The sequence below is a fragment of the Chenopodium album genome, chromosome 9 (genome assembly GCF_948465745.1).
Source record: "Chenopodium album chromosome 9, dcCheAlbu1.1, whole genome shotgun sequence".
Taxonomy (NCBI): Eukaryota; Viridiplantae; Streptophyta; class Magnoliopsida; order Caryophyllales; family Amaranthaceae; genus Chenopodium; species Chenopodium album.
In genome coordinates, this window is record NC_137842.1 from 27,050,198 (window position 1) to 27,076,481 (window position 26,284).

General features: G+C 33.1%; 1 protein-coding gene across 1 annotated transcript; it reads left to right on the forward strand.

Annotated features, from left to right (window-relative positions):
* The first annotated feature begins 415 nt into the window (after positions 1-415).
* LOC145558482 (two pore calcium channel protein 1B-like) lies at positions 416-26,284 on the forward strand. The gene is made up of 24 exons (XM_081619739.1): positions 416-658; positions 4,260-4,403; positions 4,556-4,663; positions 4,756-4,851; positions 5,695-5,825; positions 8,380-8,440; positions 8,643-8,809; positions 9,991-10,096; positions 10,189-10,266; positions 11,868-11,929; positions 14,773-14,845; positions 14,976-15,041; positions 15,206-15,349; positions 15,465-15,522; positions 16,625-16,732; positions 17,196-17,259; positions 19,269-19,437; positions 19,964-20,028; positions 20,184-20,274; positions 22,004-22,090; positions 23,973-24,050; positions 25,620-25,654; positions 25,752-25,857; positions 26,024-26,284. The coding sequence occupies exons 1-23, from the start codon at positions 545-547 to the stop codon at positions 25,855-25,857; spliced, it is 2,211 nt and encodes a 736-aa protein (XP_081475865.1). The 5' UTR covers positions 416-544; the 3' UTR covers positions 26,024-26,284.

Sequence of the window (26,284 nt, forward strand, 5' to 3'; positions counted from 1 at the left end):
GGTGTCCAAAAATGGAAATAGTGACTATCATTCGGGGACGGAGGGAGTAATTTTTAATAATATTATTATTATTAAATATTATTTATTATTATTATTATTATTAAATATTAATTATTGTTATAATAATTCAATATTATATATTATTATGATTATTATAATAATTCAATATTAAATATTATTTTTAAGCAAAGCAGAGCAGACTCGAGCAGATTTTAAAGCAGAGCAACTCTAAAGAACTGAGCCGAAATATTTCCATATCCAAGTGACCAAGTGTTACATTTTGAATTGGAAGCCTGTCACATCAAACGACATTTTCATACCAAGAAAATTCAACAAAATAATTTAATAGTACGGTATAATATAATAGAATATTCTTATTCAATAAAACAAATCTCGTACGGGATAAAATAAGTAAATAACCAACCTTTGTTTTTAGTGTTCCCACTTTTCCCAAATATATTTTTTTTTCAAATCTCCTTTGTCAACTGTAATTCTACAATTTCCATCAATCAGCTTTTTCCTGCTGATCTGAATTGGATAAACAATGAATACGCCATTTCTGAAAGGAGAAAGTAGCAGTCGCACGACCGTGTTGAATCGGAGATCTGCAATTACTCGTGGCTCTGTTTATGAAAGGGCTGCTGCTCTTGTTGATCTGGTACTTCTTTTTCCTTATTTATTCATTTTTGATTGTTCTTGATTTAAATTAATTGCTTGGATTTTAGATTTGAGTAGTTCAACGAGCAGTATTGTTTCCAATTGTAGAGATGATTTGCACAGTAACAATGTAGGTCTGTTGTTTCATTGTTTGATGGGGGTGATTAACTTCTCTCCGGGGTTTATTCGGATGATGATTTCTCTGAGATTGAATTGAATTGAATTATATTTTTGATTTATAAAGTTCCACAAAGCCTCAAAGGTAGTTATGTAGCTGAGTAGTCGCGGTAAACCCTTACCAACTAAGCTAGTTAGCAATTAGCATCAAATCGAAGTATATTTTTGATCTATGAAGTGACACAAAGGTAGTTATGTTGCTGAGTAGTCGCGGAAAAACTTTACCTACTAAGCTATTTAGCAATTAGCATCACTTTTTCCGATAGTGAATTGAAGACTTTAAGTATATTTATGATCTATAGTGACACAAAGGTAGTTATGTAGCTGATTAGTCATGGTAAAACTTTACCAACTAAACTAGTTAGCATCACTTTCTCCGTGTTTATAAAAAGGCCAAGTGTTAGATTATGATTTTTGACTATCTAAGGCCCAATTTTATTTATGTGGTATGGTCTTTTAAGTTGAGATAAGATCTGGCTAACGAATCGAGATGGATTAAGATGATGTTTAGTTTGAGGTGTGATAAGATAACTTGAATTCAGTTGGAAAAAAAGCCTAGTGTAGGACTGAATTACATCACGATTAAAGTTGCTTCACTTAAGTTTGGATCACAATTAATAAGTTCATACTTGTTCCGTTTATACTTGCAATAGTTTGACTTTTTACACTATTCAATTGCTTCTCTTTGACTAGCATTGATGATTTATAGCTAAGACAAAATATAATCATATGAGATCTTGTTAGTTTCGTCTCGATTAATACTACTATTTTAATATCAAATGTTTATAATTTTGGCATACTGGTAAAACGATTAAATTAATACATCGGCAAGCGTGAAAATTTAAGTGTTGCAAGTAAAAAAAAGAAGCATAAGTTATGATTTTTAAGCCAAGAGAATGGGCCTAAAGGGTAGATTATGCTAAGATGCTCTGCATGTGCGGGTAAGTATTTGATATAGTGAAGTTAGTTTGTGAATTTATTTTAGTCTAATTCGACCTGGCAAGAAGGGAATCAAGCTCCGTAGGAGCTTTAGACTCGAAACTGAAGGTCGAGGAAAGTGGAAATCGGACAAGTTGGTTACGAATCTACTTTCAAAATTAAAATAATAAGCCACTGTGCCTATGTCTAATTCCCCCTTTGATCCTAAATTCTTCCTATTTTGACCGTACACTTCACATTAGTTTGACTACATATTTGTAAAAAAGTAATAGTTGGATATTAATAAACTACTCATTAAGACGAATCAAGTAAAATCCTACATGATTATGTTATGTTTTATAAATTAGTAGTAATAGTAGGATATTATAAATATTGCTAAGATTTCAAATATGAAGAACAAAATTGATAGGTGTGATTAGTTGACTTTCATATTTTTTGTTTAATAAGGAAAAATTGTTGTGAAATGTAGTTGCATATTGTTTTTTAAAAAAATTGTTTGGGAATCAAATCAATAGCTCAAAACAATGCAATTTCTACAAAGAATTTGGGGTATTAATACAAGATGTCTATAATGCTAACTTGTTTAATATAAATGTTGGGAGGTTAGCTATTTGTGTAAATTATTCACAAAAATACATGTATAACCATTATTATGGAGTTTATTCTATTTTGAAATGCTAAGCATAGATATTATATTGGATTGTGACTAGGTTATCACTTTTCAATTCAAAGATCACTAGGCTAACAATGTTCATATACTTGTAGAATTATAGTGTATTAAGACACAATATTTTAAGATTCGACTTTAAACATATTTTTTGATGGTGTCTTTTCATTAAGTTCCATGCATTATTGTACAACTTATTGTCCAATTTTTCTAGAAAAGTTAATTGCATCTTATTATTTTCAAATAAAGCTGTATTTTCTATTACAACACTTATTATTATTATTATTTTTTTTGGGAATGGTTTATTAAATTATTTACTTCCTTTTATTTTAGTTTTTATTTTTTTTATACTTAACACAAATGTTTCATGCTTGCTGAGAAATACTTGTATTTCCTATCAACAATGTGTAAAAATTTGAAATATGAAACTTAATGAAAAGACAAATCTCCGTTTTAAAAATATTTGTATAATTGTATCACTTTCATCGACACATTTGCTGATACATAACTTTGACCATTAATATTTTTAATTTGTCTATTAGTAAAATTTGTAAGAAAAAATTAATTTATGAAGATAGACATTTTAACTAATCTAATGATATATTACGTAATAACATTTTTTCATTCTATGATAGTAAAAAAATTAAAAGGACAGTGTGTGTATTGTAATAGTCAAAGGCATGCAAATATCAAAAAATAGAGTGAGTAAATTATCAAAGATAATTAAAGTAGCATATGTGAATAGTACTAAAGTCAAAAGTGTTGTAAGTATAACAAAAAAGTAAGAAGTATGAAGTTACAAATTCGAAATGTCTGGCTTGATCAAATGAAGAGCGGTGATTGGGTTATTTTGTAATTAAAGTGTGCTTTAAGTTTGAGGGAAATTTTTATAGGATGGCAATAAGACACTGTTGTGATACAGGCTTAGAATATTAGGCATTTGAGAAAGGGCATATTAAGAAGATGGGCTGAATAGGGATGCATCATGCATCGAGATGGATGTGTGGCAACATTATAATGGATAAAATTAGGAATTTAATATTTGGAGGAATTTGTAGAATAAGAGTTATGAAGGATGAGATAGGGGAGAAGTCATCATCTTAATTTGGGTGATTAGAGGACGCACTGTAAAGGAGGGTAAATGAAATGGATGGTGAGAATTTTATAAGAAGTCAAGGGACGTCTAAGAGGCTAAAATGACTTAGATGGAGGGAATTTTAAACAACTTAACCTTGCTAGAGACTAAGTGTAAGTCACAAAAGAAAGGAGGAAATACATCTTTCTAGATAACCAGAATATATACACTCTTAGTTCATGCAACTTATCCCAACCTTATTGGAGTAAGACATTGTTGTAGTTATACTTTAACATCAAAATACTTCTTCATTAGTACCTACAAATTCAGTTCACTCTAGCATCCCAAAATGATGGAATTGTAACGATCTATTGTTTATTAAAAAAAAAAAAAAAACCAATTTGCTTCTTGGAGAACCAAAAAAAGTCGGATAACATGAGTAATTGATACTTAATAATTGTAGTGCAGAGTGATGGGTTTTTTTTTAGCTTTAATACTTCTCATAGATCTATTTATGAGATAATTTTTTTTTTGTTCATTCTTGTTCTCCCATCTTAGGTAGAAGGATTTATCATCCTCAGTAGATATATGTGTACCGTTTCTGTTTTCCATGGGATTTTCCTGTCTTAAAATTGGGCTTTGGATATGGTTTCCATTTCACATATCAATTAAATATTCTGTCTATTAACGAATTGTGACAAATTCTGCAGTTTAAATTCTCATCTGATAATGCTAAATTTGCAGGCAGAAGATGGTGTTGGTCTACCAGAGGAGATTCTAGATGATTCAAACTTTGAAAATTTAGCAAAGTTGTATTTTGTTTATACTCGTTTCGATTTTCTTTGGACGCTCAATTATTTCGCATTGATAGTCTTAAATTTTATTGAGGTGACTAGTTATTTACTTTAATCTCATCTATGTTGTTTTCAGTGTTTTTAATATAGGATCGCTAGGGAATAATTTAATAAATAAAAATGCTGTGACTGGTGAGGATTTTCAGTTCTGAAATCTGGCTTTTCCTGTGCTCAAAACCTTTACAGAGACCTTTATGGTGCGGGAGATATAGTGAACATTCTTGTAATGATAGGGATTATTTTTTCCTTGGTCAACTGCCTTACTTAACCGGCGTTGAATCTCTTGTAATTGAGGTATGAATCTCATTTTGACCCATGTTGCTTAAATTGAGAACTTTAACATCTCAATATTTTTGCAAATTTTTGGAACTTCTATCATTTTGCAGGTTATAACTTCAGTATTACTACTAGTCCACATATTATTTCCAATTGCATATGAAGGTCCACTTATCTATTGGAAGAAGTCTCTAAATAAATTACAGGTATTTGTGCTTCACTTTCATATGCAGTCTCTTCTTGTTGATTTTGCTTCTCTACTCTTTCAGTTTTTCTCAAGTAAGATTGAGTCCTACTTATGACTAGTCAATATTGTCATTTAGAGATTGTAGGTTCCCTTTTTTTTTTTTTTTTTTTTTTTTTTTTCCCAATTAATACTTACGTTTATTTTTTTGTTTCAACAAACGGAGCTCCTATTACAGCATCAATTACATCAACACACAATGGTTAACAACATACGATAAGCGAACTTACCAAAATCCTTATTTATCAAAACGTCATCGAGAAATACCTACCTCATCCTGTCTTTTATATATTACCAACACAGTTGTAAGGAGATAGATTCGGCAGTAATCCCTTACTTTGACAGATCAATTTTAGGTACAAGGACAATAAAATTTGAACTCAAATTTGACCAATAACTGAAAATCATGAAACTCCACCAGAAAAGCCAGCAATTTAATGGCTAAAATCCATTTGTAGCTGAACATGATTGTTCAGCTGCTTAAGTAGTATCTATGTCGCAAGTCTCCTATCAGCGGAATCACCTTTCTTATTTATTAGCTTAATACTTTGGGACTGATACACTATGGGTTTTAGTATCTATGTTATGTGCACCTCAAATTCCATATTTTTTTCTATGGAGTTCAAAAACATGTTTGTGTCCTTCTCCAAGCTTATATGGTATCCTCCACAGATAAAGGATATCATCAACATCTACCCTAATTTGGCTTTGGCTTTGGCTTAGTTTAAAAGAACGTTTTACGACTTCATGAACTGAGACTGCATTCTTTTATTTTATTTTTTAAATCTTCTATAATTCTTTTCAGGTCATATTCCTTATTGTATTGGCGGCTGATGTGCTGATATTTGGGCTCTATCTATCACCTTTGGCTTTCAACTCTCTTCCTTTCAGGGTTGCTCCTTATATACGAGTCTTTTTTTTCATTCTTTATATCAGGTATTACTTGTTTTGCTTATTCTAATTACCTTAAATTATCATTACAACATAATTGTGTAACACTGCTGTGCTCACAAATGTAATGCACTTAAAACTGGCTGTTGTAGCTTCTTCTTATGGTGTGTACGAATTTCATTGGTTACCTTTGTTTGAAATTGCTATACTGTGTGATAATTGTAACATCTTGCTGGCCATAATTTGATACTACCTCCGTTAACATTTACTTGCCACTTTTACTATTTTTGGTTGCTTCCTATTAGTTACAACCTTTCCAAAAAATCCACTTATAGTAAGTATTTTAAGTTAAAATGTCAATATTACCCTCACTTACAAAATTAAACATTCACTTAGTGAATTAGTTAAATCACATTAGAATCCTAATATGATTCCACTAATTTAACAGCTCCCACCAAAAATTAAATCATTCTCCCACCTACCAAATTAAATGCCTTTGATTAAATCAACAAATCATCAGATCTTTTTGCAAATTTATTTACTTTCAAACAGGCATAGTAAGGGGTAAACGAGTGCTTTCCTTTTTACACTTGTCGTAGGATGTTTGGTCGTTTTCTCAATCCCAAGTCCTATATATATTTTGTGTTCACACCGTGTTTGGGCCGCGTTGACACAAGTACGGCTAGATTAAGTGACAAGTCAGAGGCGATCTTTTTCTTTACGATAACGTTTCTTGCCGATTCACAGCTGCCTGCTGGTGTTCACACCGTGTTTGGGCCGCGTTGACACAAGTAAGTCAGAAGAAGTGGTGCACTCCCCCTGTAGGTACTATTAAAATTAATGTGGATGTGTCCTGCTGGTGGAAGGATGGGTGGGTCTTGGGATCGTAGCTAGAAATCATGAGGGGAATGTTCTGGTCACAGCCATGAGGAGGAACAGGGCCTTCTGGTCCTCTGAAATTGCCGAGGCTAAAGCTGTCTCCATGGCTTTGCGTCTTGGTAAAAGGTTTGGTTTGGGGAATGTGATTATTGAGTTGGACTGCTAAGAGTGCCAACTGCTAATTAATTGTTTCTTTAAGGGCAATGTATTCCTTTTGGAGGAGATATCCTAGCTTTGAATTATTGCTTTAATTATGTTTGTTGATCTCATGTAAAAGGGAGGACATTTTTGTAGCCCACCATGTCACTAATCTAGGTCCGTTTGGAGTCGAACAAATTTGGGAGAATCATTGTCCCAAACCAATCGCTCCTTACGTTCTTATGGACTCCCTATCTATATAATGCTAGCTTCGGCTTTTCTAATACTACCTCCGGTTCAATTTACTCGCAACAAAGGGGTATTATTTGTGAGACATAAAATATTCTTTGTTGCGAGTAAATTGAACCAGAGGTAGTAATAAAAAAAGTGATAAGTCCCAGCATAACATAAGAAAATGATAAAGGACACGTAGGAGACCTCTATATCTTTTGTCCAAGCGTTGTCACTTTCTTGGAGTCACTTGGTCCTTGAAAAAGGAGTAGTAAATATGAAGAGTAAACTTTACATTGGGACATATTGTACACAACTGCCTATTTATTTAATTTTGAATAAAAAACCTTTAAGATTAGGGAATAGTGGTAGAGTTAGAGATTACCAACTTCTTAAATCTTATATTTGGTTGTGAATTTTCAAAACCATTTTTAATATGGGTTCACATTACTTTCTTACTAGAGCTTGATATGTTCTAGATTTAAATCAAAATTCTTGAAACATGGATTACCTACGTTTTTCTTTATTATTTATTTGTAATAGTGCATGAACACAAACCTTGTTTTTGGTTTAGGTGATGAAGCAAAATTTTATAATTTGTGTAAAACACACTTAAATCATTTTACATTTTGATAACGATTATATACTACTTCTATTTCATAATGTTCTTAACATATCTACTTTATTTTATATTTGGCAACTCCCTTTACCATTTTACCCCTTACCCCAAAATATTTATACCTTTCTACTCACTTGCTTTAACTTTTTTTTTTTTTTTTCTTACACCCACCCACTTTATTACTCCTTTACTTCAATGTTCCTTTTTCTTGCACTCAACCACCTTTTTACTCTCTCCCTCCCAAGTCTTATTTCTTGTGCAAATTGTAAATGTTAAGAACATTACGAAACATAAGTAGTACTAAACTACTAATTATAAAAAAGTTTCTTGTTACATAATTACTCTGTTTCATATTATTTGACATATTTTCCAATGCATAACTTCAAACATTAATGTCTTCAATTATTTATATTCAAAATTTTAAAAAAATTGATATTAGAATAATAGACGTCGAGACGTATCTAACAAGATCTTACATGAGTATGTTTTTCAAGGATAAATCATAGAAAGAAGTCAATGTAACTTATGTGAATAATGTCGAATGTCAAAAATGTGCCGGTAAAAGAGAAGTGGAGGAAGTAATTTAATTAATAGTTTGTTTAGTAGTGGTGTCCTTGCAAGTAAACCAAAGGATAAATAATGTGCTTCGTTGTAACTGCAATGTTACAGTGACGTTTTGTTATAATGAGAGTCAAAATTCTATTCTCTAAATTCTGATTTTTTTGTTTGTAGGGAATTAAGAAGAAGTGTTGTTGTTCTAGTTGGGATGCTTCCTACGTATCTCAATGTCTGGGTTAGTAATCCAACATCTGGCATTGCTGCTTGTTTTATTAACCAATTGTTTTTATATGATCCTAAATCATGTATGCCTAAAAGTACTATTGCAGGTATCTTCTAGGTTATCCATCTGCTAATTCTTTTGAATCCCTTGTATTAAATCCTCATCACCTCTATATTTGAAAACCTTTCATTTAATGTAATTTCAATAAATGCAGGCACTCACACTTGTGTTTCTCTTGTTCTCAAGCTGGATAGCTTATGTTATGTTTGAAGATACTCAACAGGGAGCCGAAGTTTTTACGTCATATGGCACTACATTGTATCAAATGTTCATTCTATTCACAACTTCCAACAGTCCTGATGTATGGATTCCTGCATACAAGTGAGATTGACTTCTCAGAATGGTTTACTTCTTTAAAATCTGATATCTTTTAAAAACTAGTAACTCTCTAGATGCTACTCTTTTGCTGGTGTAGTGTGCATAAGTTCATTAAGCACTCATCGTGTAGTATACAACCTAACTTGTTTAAACAAAGTATTAGTTTGTAAACATTAGATCTTGTTTTTTGGGTTTCTGACCAGCAAGTAGTAACATTTTGTGAAATGCTAGGGCTTTTAATCCTATTTTAATGGTGATGTTCTTTGTATGCAAATGTCTTAAGATGAGAAAAAAACAATTTAAAGTATTGTAATAAATGGGTGCCTCGTATCTAGTAGGTGTGTGGTTTGCCTTTGTCATTGGTTTTAATTTTGTGCCTAAGCCGCTGTAGGGATCTTTTGTGTCTTGGTGCATCTCACACCTTTTGAATCTAAGGCTCCAATAGCAATAAGAAAAAAAAAAGAGGGAGTTTGAAAGACCATGATGGTTTGAGGGGCTTTTAACTTCTTCATTCTGTTTTTGTTTGAACTTTATCTTTAATATAGAATATTTTCAGTATCTGTTTAAACAACATTGCATTTAGATGAGATTCTAATTTTTTAATTCTGGAGCGAGCCCTTAAAATGTGTAGTTAATCCATGAATTTTAACTAATTTGATAAGGGAAAAGAAGAACAAGGAATTGTCATGAAAAAAATAAATGTTCCTCCAAGGCTCAGATATCTTTTTCAGCTTTAGAATTAGCTTATTGTTTTTAGAAATATATGAATTTATCTCTGCTTCACTCATCCATGGTTCCCAATGAGTCCTCCAGCTTAATGTTATTAGTTTTTCGAGAAAAACATACCTTTGTGCAAAGGATTATATTGATGATGTCAACAGGTAATTTAAAATTTTAACTAAAAATTAATTGAATTGGTAAAGAAAAATGACAAAGGGAAAAGCGTATGAGCATTAGTGTAGTTTCTTATATTATTGAGTTTTTAAAAGTTGGTTATGTAATATTTTCATGTTGGTTTGTGGTGATTGGTTTGTTTTCTTCCTGTTTCTAGCCTTGCAGTAAGGTCTTCAAGAATTTTGATTACATTTTATTCTCTTTTTGTATTTTTATTTCAATTTTTTTTTTGTATTTACCGTCTATGATCACATCTCTTTTGTTGCATTTTATTGTGTTTTCTACCTCAGGGCTTCACGTTGGTATTCCCTGTTTTTTGTTCTGTACATCTTACTGGGTGTGTACTTCGTCACAAACTTGATTCTTGCCGTTGTGTATGACAGCTTTAAAAGTGAGGTGTGTTAACCTGCTTTAAAAGTGATTATCTTATTTATTTATTTGATTATCATATCATGTTTCACAATGTCGTGAAATTATTGGTTTTGCAGCTTGCCAAACAAGTTTCTGAGATGGACAGTATGAGGAAAAATATACTGCTTAAAGCCTTTCGTTTGATGGATAGATATGTAAGTGTAATGCCTGTATTTTTCTCCATTATAATGTGCTAGAAGACTTGAGAAATATAATTTTCAATTTTTGATGGGAGTGGGGGATTCATTTCATGGATAGATCCGTTTTTCTACAATTCTACTCTAGATCCAGATTTGACCCAGATATGGAAAATGGAGATCCAGTTTCAGATCTCACGGGGTCCACCTGATCCGGGTCTTAAATGGGTCTTGCACATTTTGCCTAATTTTTTTACAACTAAAATAATGTTCAAGTCAACGAAATGCATTTCAAGCTTTCGTCAGGGACAATTATGTTCAATACTTAAATTAAAGTTATACAACTAATCCAAAAGTATTAAACAACCAACTTATACACTTGTTCTACAAAATAACATAACATAATAAACAATGAAACAAGTACATGTGAGCAAACAAAAAAAATGTTGACAGTTATAGTTAGACCCATTACAAACAATAATGTTCGAGTCAAACTTATTTTTTTTGGGGAAATTAAAAAATGGGTTAACAAATCTGTGTCCAGATATTATTGTTACACCTGACCCGGATCTGTTTTTTTCAATGGACCCGGATCCGACCGTTCAATTTTTGAAGGCCCATACCTATCTGTAAAAAAGGGATCTACAGATCCGGGTCGGGTCCAGATTCACTTTCATCCCTCTCCTCTCCATTACATGTATAAAGGCTGGTAAGTAGGCCAACCAGCCGACCTAAATCTATTAGATCATGTCTTTGTTCAGTGTTCATGCATCCTTCTCATTTTGTAGTATGTCATAAACTTATGATATCATTTCCATTTTAGGTGCTCATGTTACTTATCAGCAGAGCAGTGAGGGATCATTAATGATTTAAAATAAAGAACAAATATTAGGATGTGCTTCATGAAACTCTGGCTAATCCTGTTTATAAAATATATGATGCTTGCCTTCTTTAACGTGTTATTGATCCACTTTTGGATGTTTCCATCATGGGCGAAGCTAGCCTTGGTTGTTAAGGGCCTAAGAGGGCCAAATGATTATAGCAAAGGTCAGACCAATAGAAAACTTTAAAAGAAGAAAAAAAAATGATTACTTCTCTGCCTTTCAAGTGGGTGGAAGGGGGGGGGGGGGGTATGCTTTTGCTCCAACTATGTCTCGCCTCTGGCAGTCTGGCTTTCCATCTTTCTTTATAGTCCAGACATCACTTTACCAATCTCATGGTCTTGCTCTTTTAATTATATAACAATATACTATATGTCAAATAAAGCAAGCATAGATAGATGTAACTTCCTGATTTACAAAGGCGTTACCTGTTAGGTGCTGCTTTTTCAGTGAGAAATTGCCTGAAAAATAAATTAGAGTACAATGGTAGATTCAGCATGAGTAATGTTACTGCATTATTCCTTTCAAATACACAAAGGGGTGGATTGCATGATAAAGTGTTGGGGCTGATCTACCTCTTTTAAATTACTCTGCAATTGCTAGAAGCCTAGAAGTTATGTGTATCTCTCTCATAACCTTTCGTCAGCGATTTTACATCTTTCATGTTACTATTTTTCCCGTAAATCATTAGCTTATTATTGACGTGTAATTCCAAAGCATCTTCTCTAATCTTTGCAGAATCTTGGATTTCTTAATCAAGAGCAATGTCTTTGTCTATTTGAAGAATTGAATAAATATAGGTATATATTTTAACCCTTTAGAATGATTTTTTTACTTCTTTCCTTTGTGATTTGTACCTTGGTTGGTGGACTGGTGGTTATGCTTGGGAATATCACTAGCTGATTCCAATTTGCATAATTCTATTTTTTAAATGTATTTTGTAGGACAATTTGACAAAAGAGACCTTTTTAAGTAGATCTTTTGTGAGAATGTTCCTTTCATATGTAAAAAAAAGTGGCAAATTAGGGCTTTAAATGGTTATTTTTTTGTTTAAATTGTGAAAGGGGACCTTTAGCCAGATTTTGAGCATTAACATGGTATTTCTGGTGTTGACCCTCACTTGTGCAGCACATGATTTGAATTTTTCCTGAATTCTTGCCGTTTTTCCTCCCTAACTATCATGCCAAGCAATCCACCACCATCTTACCACCATTCCATCAACATCACACCACTTTCCCTCCACCATCACCATATGTATCCTCTTTCAACGTTATCTCTTCCAATTTCTTCCATTGCACCATTGAACCTCACCTGAACCAAATAAAATCTATTGAATAAATTAAACCCTTCTTTTCTATCATGAGCTACATGAATAATTGTAATGGATTCAATAATCGACAGAAAGTTGATAAAGAATTCCGAAGTAAGATAGCAGGAAGCTTAATTCATTTTAATTGAAAATGTAATGGTTACAACTTACAGAAGTAATAGCTTCAGGCTATTGATCTCCAAATAGCCACTTTAGGAAGCTACTCTCTCAAGTGTTCTCCTCACAAATTTCACATACCCTCCTCCCGCCATTCCCATTCATTATATATTACAAACACTGCTCAAAAAGCATCCTAGTCTTAATTGCTACTTCCTTCGTTTCTATTTAGTTGACACGTTCAATTTAGGCACACATATTAAGGAGAGGAGAGATTGTGAGAAAGAATGATAAAGCAAGAGGGGTACACTTAAAAAGCAAGGTATAAAACTTACCCAAAAAGGAAACGTGTCAACTAAAAAAAAACTTCCTAAAAAGGAATACGTGTCAACTAATAAAAAACTGAGGTAAGTATATCTCTTCTATTGAAATCAGAAAATCAGTCTGCTCTTGTGTGTAGCCACTGCACCAAGTGATTCATTAAACTTCCTTGTCTCCTTCCTCTAACGGCCTTTCACCCTGCTGCTGACTGTTCTGCTGTTTGTCTCCTTTGCCATATTGTTTCCCCTTTGTATACACTTGAGTAGGTTGCTGTTGACTTGGCGGATCAAGTAGGTTCATCACAAATATGTGAATAAGATTAAATCCACAATCAGTTGGGGATAAAGGGGTGAGAGAATGAGAGAGTAGTGTGGGTGGAAGCTGGGTAGGAGCGGGTCGCTAGTAGATAGCACAATGTGGCTACAATTGTGGGTTTGAAGAGAGGATAGAGGTAGAGTTGAAAGAGATTAGAAAAAATACGTGAGAGAAGAGAGGAGTCTATGGGCAGTATCTAGCGGGGATGGTGATGGCTTGTAGTAGGTTGGATGGGGCGATTAGCAGTTGTTTCCGGTGATAAAGTAAAGAATGAGATTTGGGGTGTGAGAGTTAAGGTGAGGGAGAGGAAGTAGGGGATTTGGTGTGGCGGGGTAGGATAGGTAGCGGTGGGCTAGTTGGCGTGGTGGTTGAGGAGGAGAAAGGGCAGAAAACAAAGTAAAAATATGTAAAACAAGTCAACACTAGAGATTTGTCATATCCCACTTTACAATAATTTTTTTTTAATTTAAGGTCCTAATTTTCACCCTTTTTTATGGAAGGACATTTTTCACTAGAGAGCTACTTAAAAGATTTGTTCTAACAAAATTTTCTATTTATAAACACTATCACTCCTATGTTACTCAGACTCAAGTACCGACACGACACGGATACGTGTCCAAGTGTTCGACTCAGCTATTTTGTGAGAAAATTATGTGATTTTGATCTAAACTTAATTTCATACTCATGTCTAAATGTTGAGGATCCGACATAGGTACTTGAGGTAAAATGAAGAGTTAAATTACATAGCTCTTTCCTATCAGTGTTGAATTTTACAAAAAATGGGTGTCAAAGGGAGTATGGTAAAAATTCCCAAAGTGAAAAGATTTGCCCAAAAAAAAAAATATTGGGAACACCCTGATAAGGAAGTAAGAATAAAAGTATACAAGTAAAACAGAGATTAATATAGGGCCATTCAAACTTTTAGGCGCCATGTGCTAGATTAAATAAAAAGTTGTTGTTCAAATGCTAAATGATCAAAGAGGGACAGAAATTAAGGATGGATTAAGTGCTTGAGTTTATATATAAAACCCAATAATAGTTTTGGCCATCTACAGGGAAGAATAACGATCTAAGGGATTGGAAGCTTTTGTGGAGCGGATGCATTGTCCCTGGAATGAAAATAGTGAGTCAGAGATAATTGAGATTAGTTATCATCAAATGACTTGGAATTTTATTCTATGACTAAATTACTCCTCAGAATATAAAAAATGTTGGTCTTTTTCCTTTTCTTTCTTTTTGTTTTGCATTTAATGCTATAGATTATTCAAAGATATGTTCATGTTGATGGTTGAAAAAGGATGTAATTCTGTACTAAAGCACCGTGTTGGAGATTCTGCATCGCGTCTAGTTGTTATCAATCTCAACTTTGCTTATTTCTCTTTCTTCTTGATTTCGTCAGTTTAAGAATTTGGTCCTACTTTTCAGCACTTTTTTTGGTCATGCTGTGTTCTTATTGATCTGGAGTCAACATACTGTATCTAAGGAATCAATACACATTACTTTGGCATACATCTTATGAGTCATAACCCGTTTTCTTGATTCTGCTGTGATAAATCCTGTGTAAATTTGTGCTGTTTTCAGGTCGCTGCCAAAAATATCAAAAGAAGACTTTGAACTGATATTTGACGAGCTGGATGATAGTCATGATTTTAAGGTTGTTTTTTATGGTACTAAATTATCATTTTAAGTTGCTCTACATGCTATAATAGATTTCCTTAATAACAGTTGTGATGGAAATTTGTTCTTTACAGTAACTTGTTTACTTTATTCCTATTCTTGAGCAGATTAATGAAGAAGAATTTGACGACCTATGTCATGCCATTGCAACAAAGTTTGCAAAGGAAGATTGTGTAAGTTTGTTCGACCTTTGGCCAAATTATATGAGCAACTCACTATTTTTCTTATATGAGCAAATTAATGAAGAAGAATTTGACGACCTATGTCATGCCATTGGATTCTTATATGAGCAACTCACTATTTTTCTGGTCATATGCTATATTACCTTTTCATGCAGCCATCGTGTTTTGAGGCAATGCCGTCAATTTACTACTCTCCTTTCTCTGAAAAGTTGAAGACCTTTATTCGGAGTGATACTTTTGCAAACATTGTTGTTATCATCCTTGTGATAAATTTGATAGCAGTTATCATTGAAACCACGGTAAAAATAATTCCTGAAGCTGAAGCACTTTCATGCCTTTATGATTTCTTTTCAACTTTGATTTTTATTGGTGATGCTTTGAGTTTATAATGCATTTATGATGGTAACTGTGCAGCTTGACATAGCTGATAGTTCAGCTCAGCAACTCTGGCAAGTGGTAGAATTTGTGTTTGGTATGGACTTAGAACATCCTAAACAAATTACGTTTAATTTGGATCCTATGTGAAATTATTGTGCCAAATGTCTAAGTAAATTTTTGCAGTGTAGCTTCTGTTGAACATGTCATTTTATATTATGAATTACGGGATTATTGCATTGGAAATCAGTGAAGTTAGAGATCGATAAGTAGACATAGGAGTATCATTCCTTACTAAACTTTTACTAAAACCTAAAATCTGTCAATAGGATTACAAATATGTTAAGAATTTTTGCACCAATATGCTTTCAAGCTGTCACCAGGCAGTATGGATGGAGGTACAAATGTATGCAATGTTATTTCAGTAGAGAGACTGCTTCAACACACAAGGTAGTCTTCTAAATAAATTGAAAGAATAAGTCCTCCAAAAGATTCTTGATACTTCTATTATGAGTTGAAGACACTAATGTAGACTATTTTTTTTCCTCACTATTTCTCTTATACCACATTAAGGCTCTGCTCTCCTCACCTTATTTTCACTAAGTTAGCCCACCCACTTCAAGGAAAACGGTAGCTACATAGATTTGTTTTAAGCCTAATAAATCCAGGTAAGATAAGGGCTATTAAATTCATATAAGTTTAGATTAGATAAATAAGGTCTGATAATTACAAGTAAGATAAGGGTAGATATATTCACAAAAGAAAAGAGCTAAAATAAATACCATTAAGATCTAATAAGAAGGTCCAAATAGGTCAAGTAAGGGTTAATAAGTTCATTTCAAACAAGATTAGACAAGTTCAATGCCAATTTGATAAGTGAGATTCAAGTGAAAAGAACACTATCTAAGTCTCATCCTCTCTTTAACCTAGTATTTTATCATACATCTTGCTCTTGTTTTCTGTGCTCATAAGTTTTGTTATTCTACTCTTAAAAGGCTGTAATTAAGGGATAAATGACAACTGTAAACTATGCACATATTATATAGCTCACTTATACATATACAGATATACTATTGCTTAATTGATCATCTATCATAACTGTTTTTATTCATCCATATTATGTTTATCTAAACTGCAAACTGTCTACCTTTATGATGGTTTCCTAAATAATTGGTAAAACCCCCTTTTTTTGGTAACAGGCTGGATATATGTGCTTGAAATGGGTTTGAAGATATATGCACATGGTTTTGTGAATTATTGGAGGGATGGACAAAACCGCTTTGATTTTGTCATAACTTGTGTAATAGGTAATCTTCTGATGATCAAACTTGTTTTGCTTCACATTTAATTTATTTCTTTATCTATCATGATTTATCTGTCACTGCATTTGGGCACCTTCCACCCTGACCCTTAGTAGGAGAATCTGCCAAAGTTTTAATTGCATATCTCAAGGTCACTTCTGCACTAGTGGTATGGTTATCAAATAAGCTGTAGAACTTCAGTGACTTGATGGCTGTTGATGCCTAAAATGTATTCTGACAGATAGATTCGGAAATTTGGCATGCTGAACAAACATGCTTTACATTCCTGACTTGTACAACTGAACACAGCTGAAGCATCTATATTGTATTTTGGGCAGTCTAAAGAGAAATATTGTGCTGTGACATTTTTCTTCTGAATCAAAGTTACTTAAAGATATGATCTTTTAATCGATCAACTTATTCAAGCACTCTGCTTCCCTTCACCTGAATCTTTTCAAAATGTTTGCAGTTGTTGGGGAAACAGTGACCCTTGCTACACCAGAAGGCCAAAGCTTTCTATCCAATGGAGAATGGTAACATTAAAAGTTTCCAGATTGTGAATGCATTTTCTGCATAATATTAGCCCTAGTACATTGGACTTTGGAACATAGTAGTTTCACTATGCTTATCTTTCATTAAAATATTTTTTCCAAATCTATGTGTTATACTTTTCATATTATCTAATCAGGCTGGATGCTCTATATATCTTGTTTTAAGGTCATTGGTTCAATGTGTTGGGATTTTTATAATAAATATACGATTTTGCGGGGAAATAACATCAAAGGATCTACACGTATTGATTGTGGATTTAAAAAAATTGATTATACCTTTGTTGTGTATTCTTCTTTGCCGATCCAATCAATTGCAGTGTGAGGACGTCAAATGTTGTCCTTCTATTGATATTTACACGACACATATTGAATCGTTGTCGAGTTTGCTAGCTTAGAATGACGAAGAAACAATATACAATCTACTTGTGGAGTTTAGCTTTAGGGTTCTTGCCTTGATAGGAAATTGAATGCAAATGTATGTTTTCACTTTGTAGGAAGCCTCAGGTTCGATTCAAAACCCTAGATAACCACCTTAGGGAAATCATGCACACAGCCACACAAGTTTCAAGATCATAAGTGGCGGTTCTAGAAATTGTTCGTTATGGGTTTGGAGTCACTAAACACATCTACAGTAGTAAAATCTACTACAAGGGCATAATCCAAACTACAACCTATAAATAATAATTTGGGTGTGCACATGTAAAAAAAAAAAATACAACTTACGAAAGAAATACAATTGAACCCGATGTGACATGGACTAGAAGTTAAAATTTTTAAGAATAAATTAGAGACGGGGAATTAGGAATGGAATCTGTTTGAATGTGGTTGATCTTCAAAGGATTAACATTTTTGAGGTAATAGGTGATTGGGTATACGGGTAAGCAAAAGAAAAAAAGAAAATAGACACGTTAAAAAAAAAAATACAACTTACGAAAGAACTACAATTGAACCCAATGTGACATGGACTAGAAGTTATAATTTTTAAGAATAAATTAGAGACGGGGAATTAGGAATGGAATCTGTTTGAATGTGGTTGATCTTCAAAGGATTAACATTTTTGGGGTAAGCAAAAGAAAATAGTCACGTTAAAAAAAAAAAAAAAAACCAAAAACAGAGCTTGGCATATTCGAACCCACGACCTATGAGTTAGGTAAGTCAAGCTCCTACTGCTGTGCTGCTGCAATAGCTAACATATTTTACTTAAATAGTTTCATTGTTTTAATAATTAAAGAAACTAATCAGTTTTTTTTCTAGATCCGATATGGGTTTAGCTGAACCAACTGAATCCATTCTAGATCTGCCACCGAAGACCATGCACATTTCCCTAGTTCTCTTTATTTTGGTGTGTGACTATTGGGCTTCTAATCCACCTCTACACTTGATTCGTTCTTTGCTATTGTGTGTGACCCAATAGATTCAGCTAGGAGTGTGTCGTAAAGTACTTGCTAAATGGTTTACAACTAAATATTTCAGTCACTTGACATAAATTAACTGTCTGTGATTGAACCTTCAAACTATTTATCACCTTGATTGAAGGACATTATTCTAACACAATAATCTCTGTAATCTTCGTATGCTATGCTCTACCAGGAGACACTTGGGTTTCTTTTATTTTAGAATTTAATGTACTAGTACCACTTTCTTTTTATTTCTTTTTCATATTCATCACTGTTTATTTTACACAGTAAGTGCTTAAGATGTGGGGCTGATCTTTTGACCTTTAGATGACTAGATGAGTGCGGTTTAACTATAATTATGAGTATCTGATGGGGCAGTATATATGTTACATACCAGTATGTATGGTTTTATTCAATTTGATGCTTATTTTAGATGTAATAGATGTATGTGTGGTGAACTGGGTAGTCCATTTCTAGCTGAAAGAAGTTTAGGATCCCTTTCCTCTGTGAAGTTATTGTTATCTTCCTTGCTATAAAGTTTTTTCACAATATTGATTTTTGATGGATCATTGTTTTCGTCCCAATATAAAACAGGATTCGTTATCTTATCCTTGCTAGAGTTTTACGTTTAGTAAGATTGTCAATGCGAGTCAAACGTTATCGGGCCTTTGTAGCAACATTTTTGACTTTGATTCCAAGCTTGATGCCATATCTGGGGACTGTTTTTTGCGTCATGTGCATCTATAGCTCTCTTGGTGTTCAGGTGTGTAATTCTGTCTACTGAAATTTCATGTCTTCTGATACATCTAATGTTTGTAATTTCCATCTCCCTACAATATCAGTTTTGTAGTATTTTTTTTATTATTTTGATTTATATTTAAATGGGCTATTAGATTCTGAAATGTAAAAGATACGTTAGAGAGTGTGAGTTATTATTGCACAAAGTATTATTCTATTATCCACGAATGGTATTTTAGAATCTTTGCCAATACAGGTATTCCTCGTTCTTTATAAGAAATATTTTTATAGCTTCTTAAATAACCTTTTCCTTACAAGTGCTATATAAAAGCTACCCTTTTTTTTTTTTTTTGTTTTTTTTTTTTTTGTTTTTTTTGTACTGGTAATCAGCAAATTCTGCATGTCCTGTAAAATATTGTTTTGTCCTTTTTTTCCTGCTGTTTTCTTCCTACGGTTTTCCTTTTTTTTTTTTTGCTAAATTTGCCTCAGTATATCCCAGTGCAGCATCTTCTGTTGGTTCCCTTAAATAATCTCATACTCTTGTTTGACAGGTTTTTGGCGGGATTGTTAACGCAGGGAATGCTTTACTAGAAGGATCTGATCTTGCTGAAAACGAGTATCCTTTTCCCATAATTTGTGCAAAACTTTGGTCACCTGTTTGAAAGTTGTGTGATTCTCAATATTAATGGGACAGGAACTAGTCAGCTTCTATTTTCCTTGCCTAAGTCTTTATTCAGACTTTTTATGTATTGATTTTCTTAACTACAACAGTTATTTGCTCTTCAACTTTAATGACTATCCAAATGCTATGGTGACAACGTTCAATTTAGTAGTAATGGGGAACTGGCAAGCCTGGATGCAGGTATCACTTCTTTTGTCTTCCATGTTTTGTTAAAGAATTAAGGCTTACCTGAGTTCCTTAATTCTCAATTTTCAATAGTGTAGCGTAACCGTTCCATTTTGTGGTGCATTTATATGTCTTCTGGATGATCCTTGACTGTCATGGTGATAGACTTAAACTGAGATAGCGCTCTAGATCTATTTCAATAAAGAATCTGATATTTATCTGCAACTTTTGGAAGTATGCTAAATGCTTTTCTTCTCCACCCCCACCCCCTTTCCCGAATTTAGAATTCTTGTCACTTGCAGAAGACTTGCCATGATATTAATTTGTTGTCAACAGGGTAAATTGTGAATCAAATTACCAGTGTTTCCTAGGACCCCACCAAATCTGGTGTCATATTCTAGTAGCCTAAAGTTCATATAATGTTATTGCAGTAGTTAAAGCAAGAAATAGATAAGGTGATTATTCTTTGCTCTTGTTGGAAAGTGATAAATTTATTGATATATAGCCAGATTGCACCTAAACTCCAATACTCACCGAATATATTGCCATTAACTTTCCCAAAAAGCTGATTTCAGCGTTCAGACAAACAACTCCAAACTTATAGCTTCAATCTTGCCTTAATGCCTCTCTCCTTGGAAAAATCCTCTGACACGAATTATTTGAATGATATTATATTCTAATTATGATCGTGAATGATATGCTGTACCTATAAACTGAAAACCCACTTCACTTGAGCGGGTTTTTCTTGTTTCAAGCACATGTATGACTATTTGTGTTAAGATTAATTTTATTTATTATAGGAAACTTAATTGTTTTCTTATGTAATAATTTGTTTGAATGATAACAAAAAAATTGTTGCAGCTCGTGATCATCTTTTAGTTGCGACTAGGAAGAGACCCTTTATTCTTGCGGAAATTACAGTTTTATTCTTTAAACTTTAGTCACAAAGCTCATTGAATTCATCAATATAATTCATAGAGTTGCTTGCTAATTCTGATTAAAATCCGCATCATAAACTCCATATTTAAGGCCATCGAGCCAATCAACGCAACAATGAAAAAAGTAAATGCCTATTGATTTTCCATGAAGAAAAAGCCCTTAGGGAATCAGGGTACCTTAAACTTTCACATATTCTAGTTTGAATGAACAAACACTTATCAAGGGCATTATAAAGATAATTTTTCATATAACAACTGCCCATGGCCTCGTGGACCAATAGCAAGTGAGTTTTCTCCCACATGGATCGCCCAACTGAAATTGGGATTAAATGGGTGTGCTGCAATATTTCTTACAGTTTAGTACAAAAAGAAATACTATCAAAACACTTTAATTGTGCACTTATGTAAAGTTGCATTGTTGATGCAATAAATGAGGTTATGTACTCAGCATGTATTGTTGTAAGTTGTCACCCGCACTAGGCTACTTAAATATGTTGCTGCTGCTGTAGCTTAATTATGTTCCCCTTAGCTCTATCATAAGAATGACAGGATTTTTTAATGAGCTATGTTTGTTATGTAATTTTTTTTGTCTTCTACAGATAATACTGAAATACTGATTAGATGTTGGTTAGCCCTATGACACTTTTATACTTTGTCTTTCAAAGTGTTGGAACTTGGAAGGTTATATGGTAGATTACGATAACTCTAGGATACTCATTCATTGATGTACCATGCATAATAACATTGCATGAGCAACAAAAACTGCAACATACTTATTAAAGGGAATTGTTTTTTTTTTTTCTTAGACATACTGGGACTTGACAAGAACTTCATGGAGCCTGATGTACTTTGTTAGTTTTTACCTCATCACGGTGATGCTTATCTTGAACTTGGTAAGTCGTCTTTTTTTTGTTCTTTTGGTTAGTTTTTACCTCTCTCCACAGTGTTGCTTATTTTACATTTAGTAAACACTAGCCTCAGCTCTTTTTTGAAGTATACTTAGCATCTCCTTTGATTTAAGAACATTGATCAACATGTGCAATTCGGTACAAACTTATTTATTACACCTGAAATATTTTGTGGATAACTATACGGAAAATCACTTTTGGTTCATGAAGCCGACCCCCTTATGGGATTTTTTTTATTTTTTTTGACACAAACCCCCTTATGGGATTAAGGCTTTGGTTGATTGATTATTTATTACACCTCTAGTTTTATCTCAGCCTCTCAAGAATAACTCATATGGAGTATATTACACCTCTGGTTTATCTCAGCCTTTCAAGAATAACTCATGGAGTTTTTGTAGCCTTTTTTTCACGTTTCATAACATCTTGCAGTAATTTCTTCTGATGCCCTACGTCACCCTGCCCCATTACTTTTCACTCTCTACAGTTGTGTTATTTACGCTATTACTAATTGTTTACAATGAACTGAAGTCGTCAATCCCCGTCTTTCCCGTGCAACACATGCTTCTCTCCAACGAAACTAAGTTCAGCTTCCTCTTACTCTTGTTTTTAACATTGATGTTCTACATTAGCTTTCACAAACTAGTGAACAAGGAAAAATTAGTCGATTTATTAGTGAACAAGTAAAATTTTTTCTAGGCGGGTGAATAGATTGACCTTGAAACAACAATGATTAATTACTAGTGCTATAAAACAAGCTCGTATTTTATCTTTGTTACCTTTTCTTAATAATGAAAAATAGTGATATCAAAAAAAAAAAAAAAAAAAAAAAAAAAAAAGAAAAATAGTTTGAAAGAACCGAGTCGACTACTAGAACTGCGAGTTTTAGAACCAAAAATAAATAAAAAATAGACCTATTCCTTATTTGATTGATAATGGAATTGAATCAAAATTTGAATCTGAACTCAAGCACAGATTGGGGTTTTATTCTAAAACAATCGAAATTTTATTGTCACGTCGTAAGATAATATAAAAATTGTGAACTTTTTTTGAATGGATTTATTGATTTTTATTTATTTATCGTACTTTATCAGACTAATTCCTACTTTAATAATCCTGGATAATAAACTCCGGAGAACTTCATTTAAATCATTTCGAGGTATTTTTTTGTAATTTTCTTTTTTTATGATCTCATTGTATTGGAAATAGTTTTACTTGAGTGGCAGAGAATTTATGAGAAATTGACTTTACAAGAATTGAAGGATGTTGGATTTTTATTTGGCTCTAAGAAAGAAGATAACAAGTGTAGGAAACTAGGAAGGGGATTTATTTCGAGAGAAAATTATCAATAACAATATAAAATGAAGGCCTGTGTTCTAAATTACTTGAGCATTCCAAGCCTTTTGAGTCCATGTTTTAAAAACACAGGTTGGTTGTTGTCAAAAGACCTCCATTCCTTGATGTTTTTTATATTTTCCATATATGCCTGTTCTTTTTTGTTCTCTACGCTGTTACTTTATTCCATTGGTTACGACTTTGTTACATTTTAACCCAATTACCCCTTACCCTGAACAGAAGGTTCAAATTTTGGCCAACTTACTTTGCCCACATGCCCCCCCCCCCCCCCCCCAAAAAAAAAAAAAAAAAAAAGTCTCTCTATCTTTGGATTGTGTGCAAATTATAACCTTATAGAGCCTAGACCTTGATTTTAATTTTCTTAGAACATAAAAAGTTAAGTCCAATGTTTATTTTATGAACTAAATATTACTCAGTGTCCTAGAATTTTATTCTTTCCTATCATTGGTAACGTTTCTCGGTGTTTTATATTGTGACTAAACTAATGAAAAATGTTATCTGATTATGGTTTCAGATCATTGCTTTTGTGTTGGAAGCATTCTTCTCAGAATTGGAGCTTGAGGAGTCAGAAGAAGAACCTGAAGCAAGAAAGGTCAGTGTCATTCACAAACTAATTTATCCTTTGAACTTCTTTCTTATTGTGACACATTCTACTATTTGTGTCTATATAACATGGATAAGAAGCTAATAATTGATTAGAATTTATATTTGTTGAAGTACATCACTATATGAGCTGGTTAAATATACTCGTTTTTGTTATAATAGTTACACATCATGTTGTGAATAATTAGGAGAAATAATTAGAATGTATGAGAAAAGTATAGGCTTTGGTGATAATTGAATGTTGTACGAAAAGAAGTGTTAAAATAGATTTAGTGGAATGTTAAAGAAAAAGAACAATTAAAAAATTTAAAATAGGTTTAGTGGAATGTTGCAAGTAATTTGAGAAATATAAGAATATAAATGCATTTGAAAAGGTCGGTCATCCACCCAAAAGTAGAATGAAATAAAGAAAAGTGTAACCATTAATTTTAAACACCCATATAGAAAGTGTTACCATTATCATGAAACAGAGGCAGTACTTGTTAAAGGATACCTCAAAGTTCCTTATTGTTGTTGCCCTTGTCTAAGTCTAAATTCTGCTGTCAAAGGTAGTGCTTTAGCCACTTTAGTGGTGTCTTATTTTTGATGTAGCAACAACTTTAAGAGGTAGGGCTGCACATTGTTTTTACGACTTGTGTTCAAATGAAATATTCAATTTAAGTATCGGTTTTCTATCTATTTTCATTTTGTTGGTGAAAAACTGAATTTTGAATTTGAACTTTGAAGTGCTCCAGGGTTTTGGCATGTCAAATTTTGTTTCTAGGATGGTTGTAATGTTGAAAATTACATAGAGCATAAATCTTTATTTTCGAACTGAAATATTCTTCTGGAATCTGGACTATAAACAAGAAATATTTTTAGTTATAATGATTAGGATTATGTACTAACTTAGAGCATGGGATCCAAGTTTAGGAAAATCATAGCAGAAAAGATAGGGATATACTACGTATTGTAGAATCAACTTGATCAAGCAACTATAATCTTCCATATTGAAAAGGTTACTTTACTCTCAACAATAGTTCTCAATTTTGGACTCTTGACGAAGGCTTAACTCAAAACTTTATTACACCATACATGCAAACTTCATTATTGGGATCTTACCAAAGTCCTTTGTAACTAGCTTTTAAGTATAGTTCCAGACTTGCCCTTATATCGCCATGCCTTGCATGTGTAATCAAAAGTTGGCGATTATGTTGATCTCTTGCTGATCTTTGTCCTTTAGTTGATTGCATAGTGACCACTAATTTGCAACTACATCGGATGAAAGTGTTACCTTGCTCTTTTAGCTGGTAACTGTTGATAACATCTGTAAAATTACTGAATTTGTTGTACATTATACATATTCTTAACTTTGGTTGGTGATTTCGGGTGGTAAATTTGAAGGCAATTCCCATTTCCTAGCTGTTCTTATTGCCTAAATGATTACTTATATGCTGTACAGAACCATGGTACTATTAACTTATTAAGCTGCTGCTTGATTTAACCTTGAGTTTGCACCTTGCTCTAGAATGGTATTTATTAGTTGACGCTAACTATCATTGTTTTATTATTGTTTCAGGACAATAGAAAAAAATATCATCGTCGATATACTGGGTATGTATCTACGAATAGCCTATTGAAAACTCTTCTATTTCAGAAGTAGACATAGTGCATAATTATAAAACAATTTTATTTGTTTGATTTGGTACAGTCATAAATCACGAAGCCAAAGAGTTGATATACTACTCCACCGTATTCTGAGTTCAGAACTGGACAAATCAGAGACATGTGAGGCTTCGGGGGCTTCTGAGGCATAGGTGTTTCCTTTACTCCCTTAAGCTTCCTTTTGATTTTCTTATTTCTTATGAAAGGATCAGGGAAATGAATGTGGGATTTTTCAGTTTATCTCAGATCTCATTGCCTAAAATTGTGATTTGTGATATATCCCTGTAAAATTGACATTTGTCCTAAATTTTAATGCAGAAGAGCCTGCAGACTGTCTTTGCTGTTAATTGAACAACCAACCTTTAATGCCAAGGCAACATCTTACCATTGCATAGTGAATAATCTGGAAACATGTGATGTATGTAGTTCCGACGATGCTTCTAGATTCGTCTATTGATTTATCAGCGTCAATTTCTGCTAGACATGATGAAATGCTATGATTCTCCCTGCTTTTCCCTCTTGTGCCCTGAACTACAGGCAGTGCTCTATTTCTTTTATACTATCATAATCTTGATGCCA

Bases quoted from the DNA above. Each gene is read 5' to 3' on its own strand.
- LOC145558482 (XM_081619739.1), top strand. From the start codon at position 545: ATGAATACGCCATTTCTGAAAGGAGAAAGTAGCAGTCGCACGACCGTG. The intron at 10,267-11,867 runs GTAAGTGTAATG...TAATCTTTGCAG, and splicing joins TTCGTTTGATGGATAGATAT to AATCTTGGATTTCTTAATCA. The intron at 14,846-14,975 runs GTTGTTTTTTAT...ATTCTTGAGCAG, and splicing joins ATGATAGTCATGATTTTAAG to ATTAATGAAGAAGAATTTGA.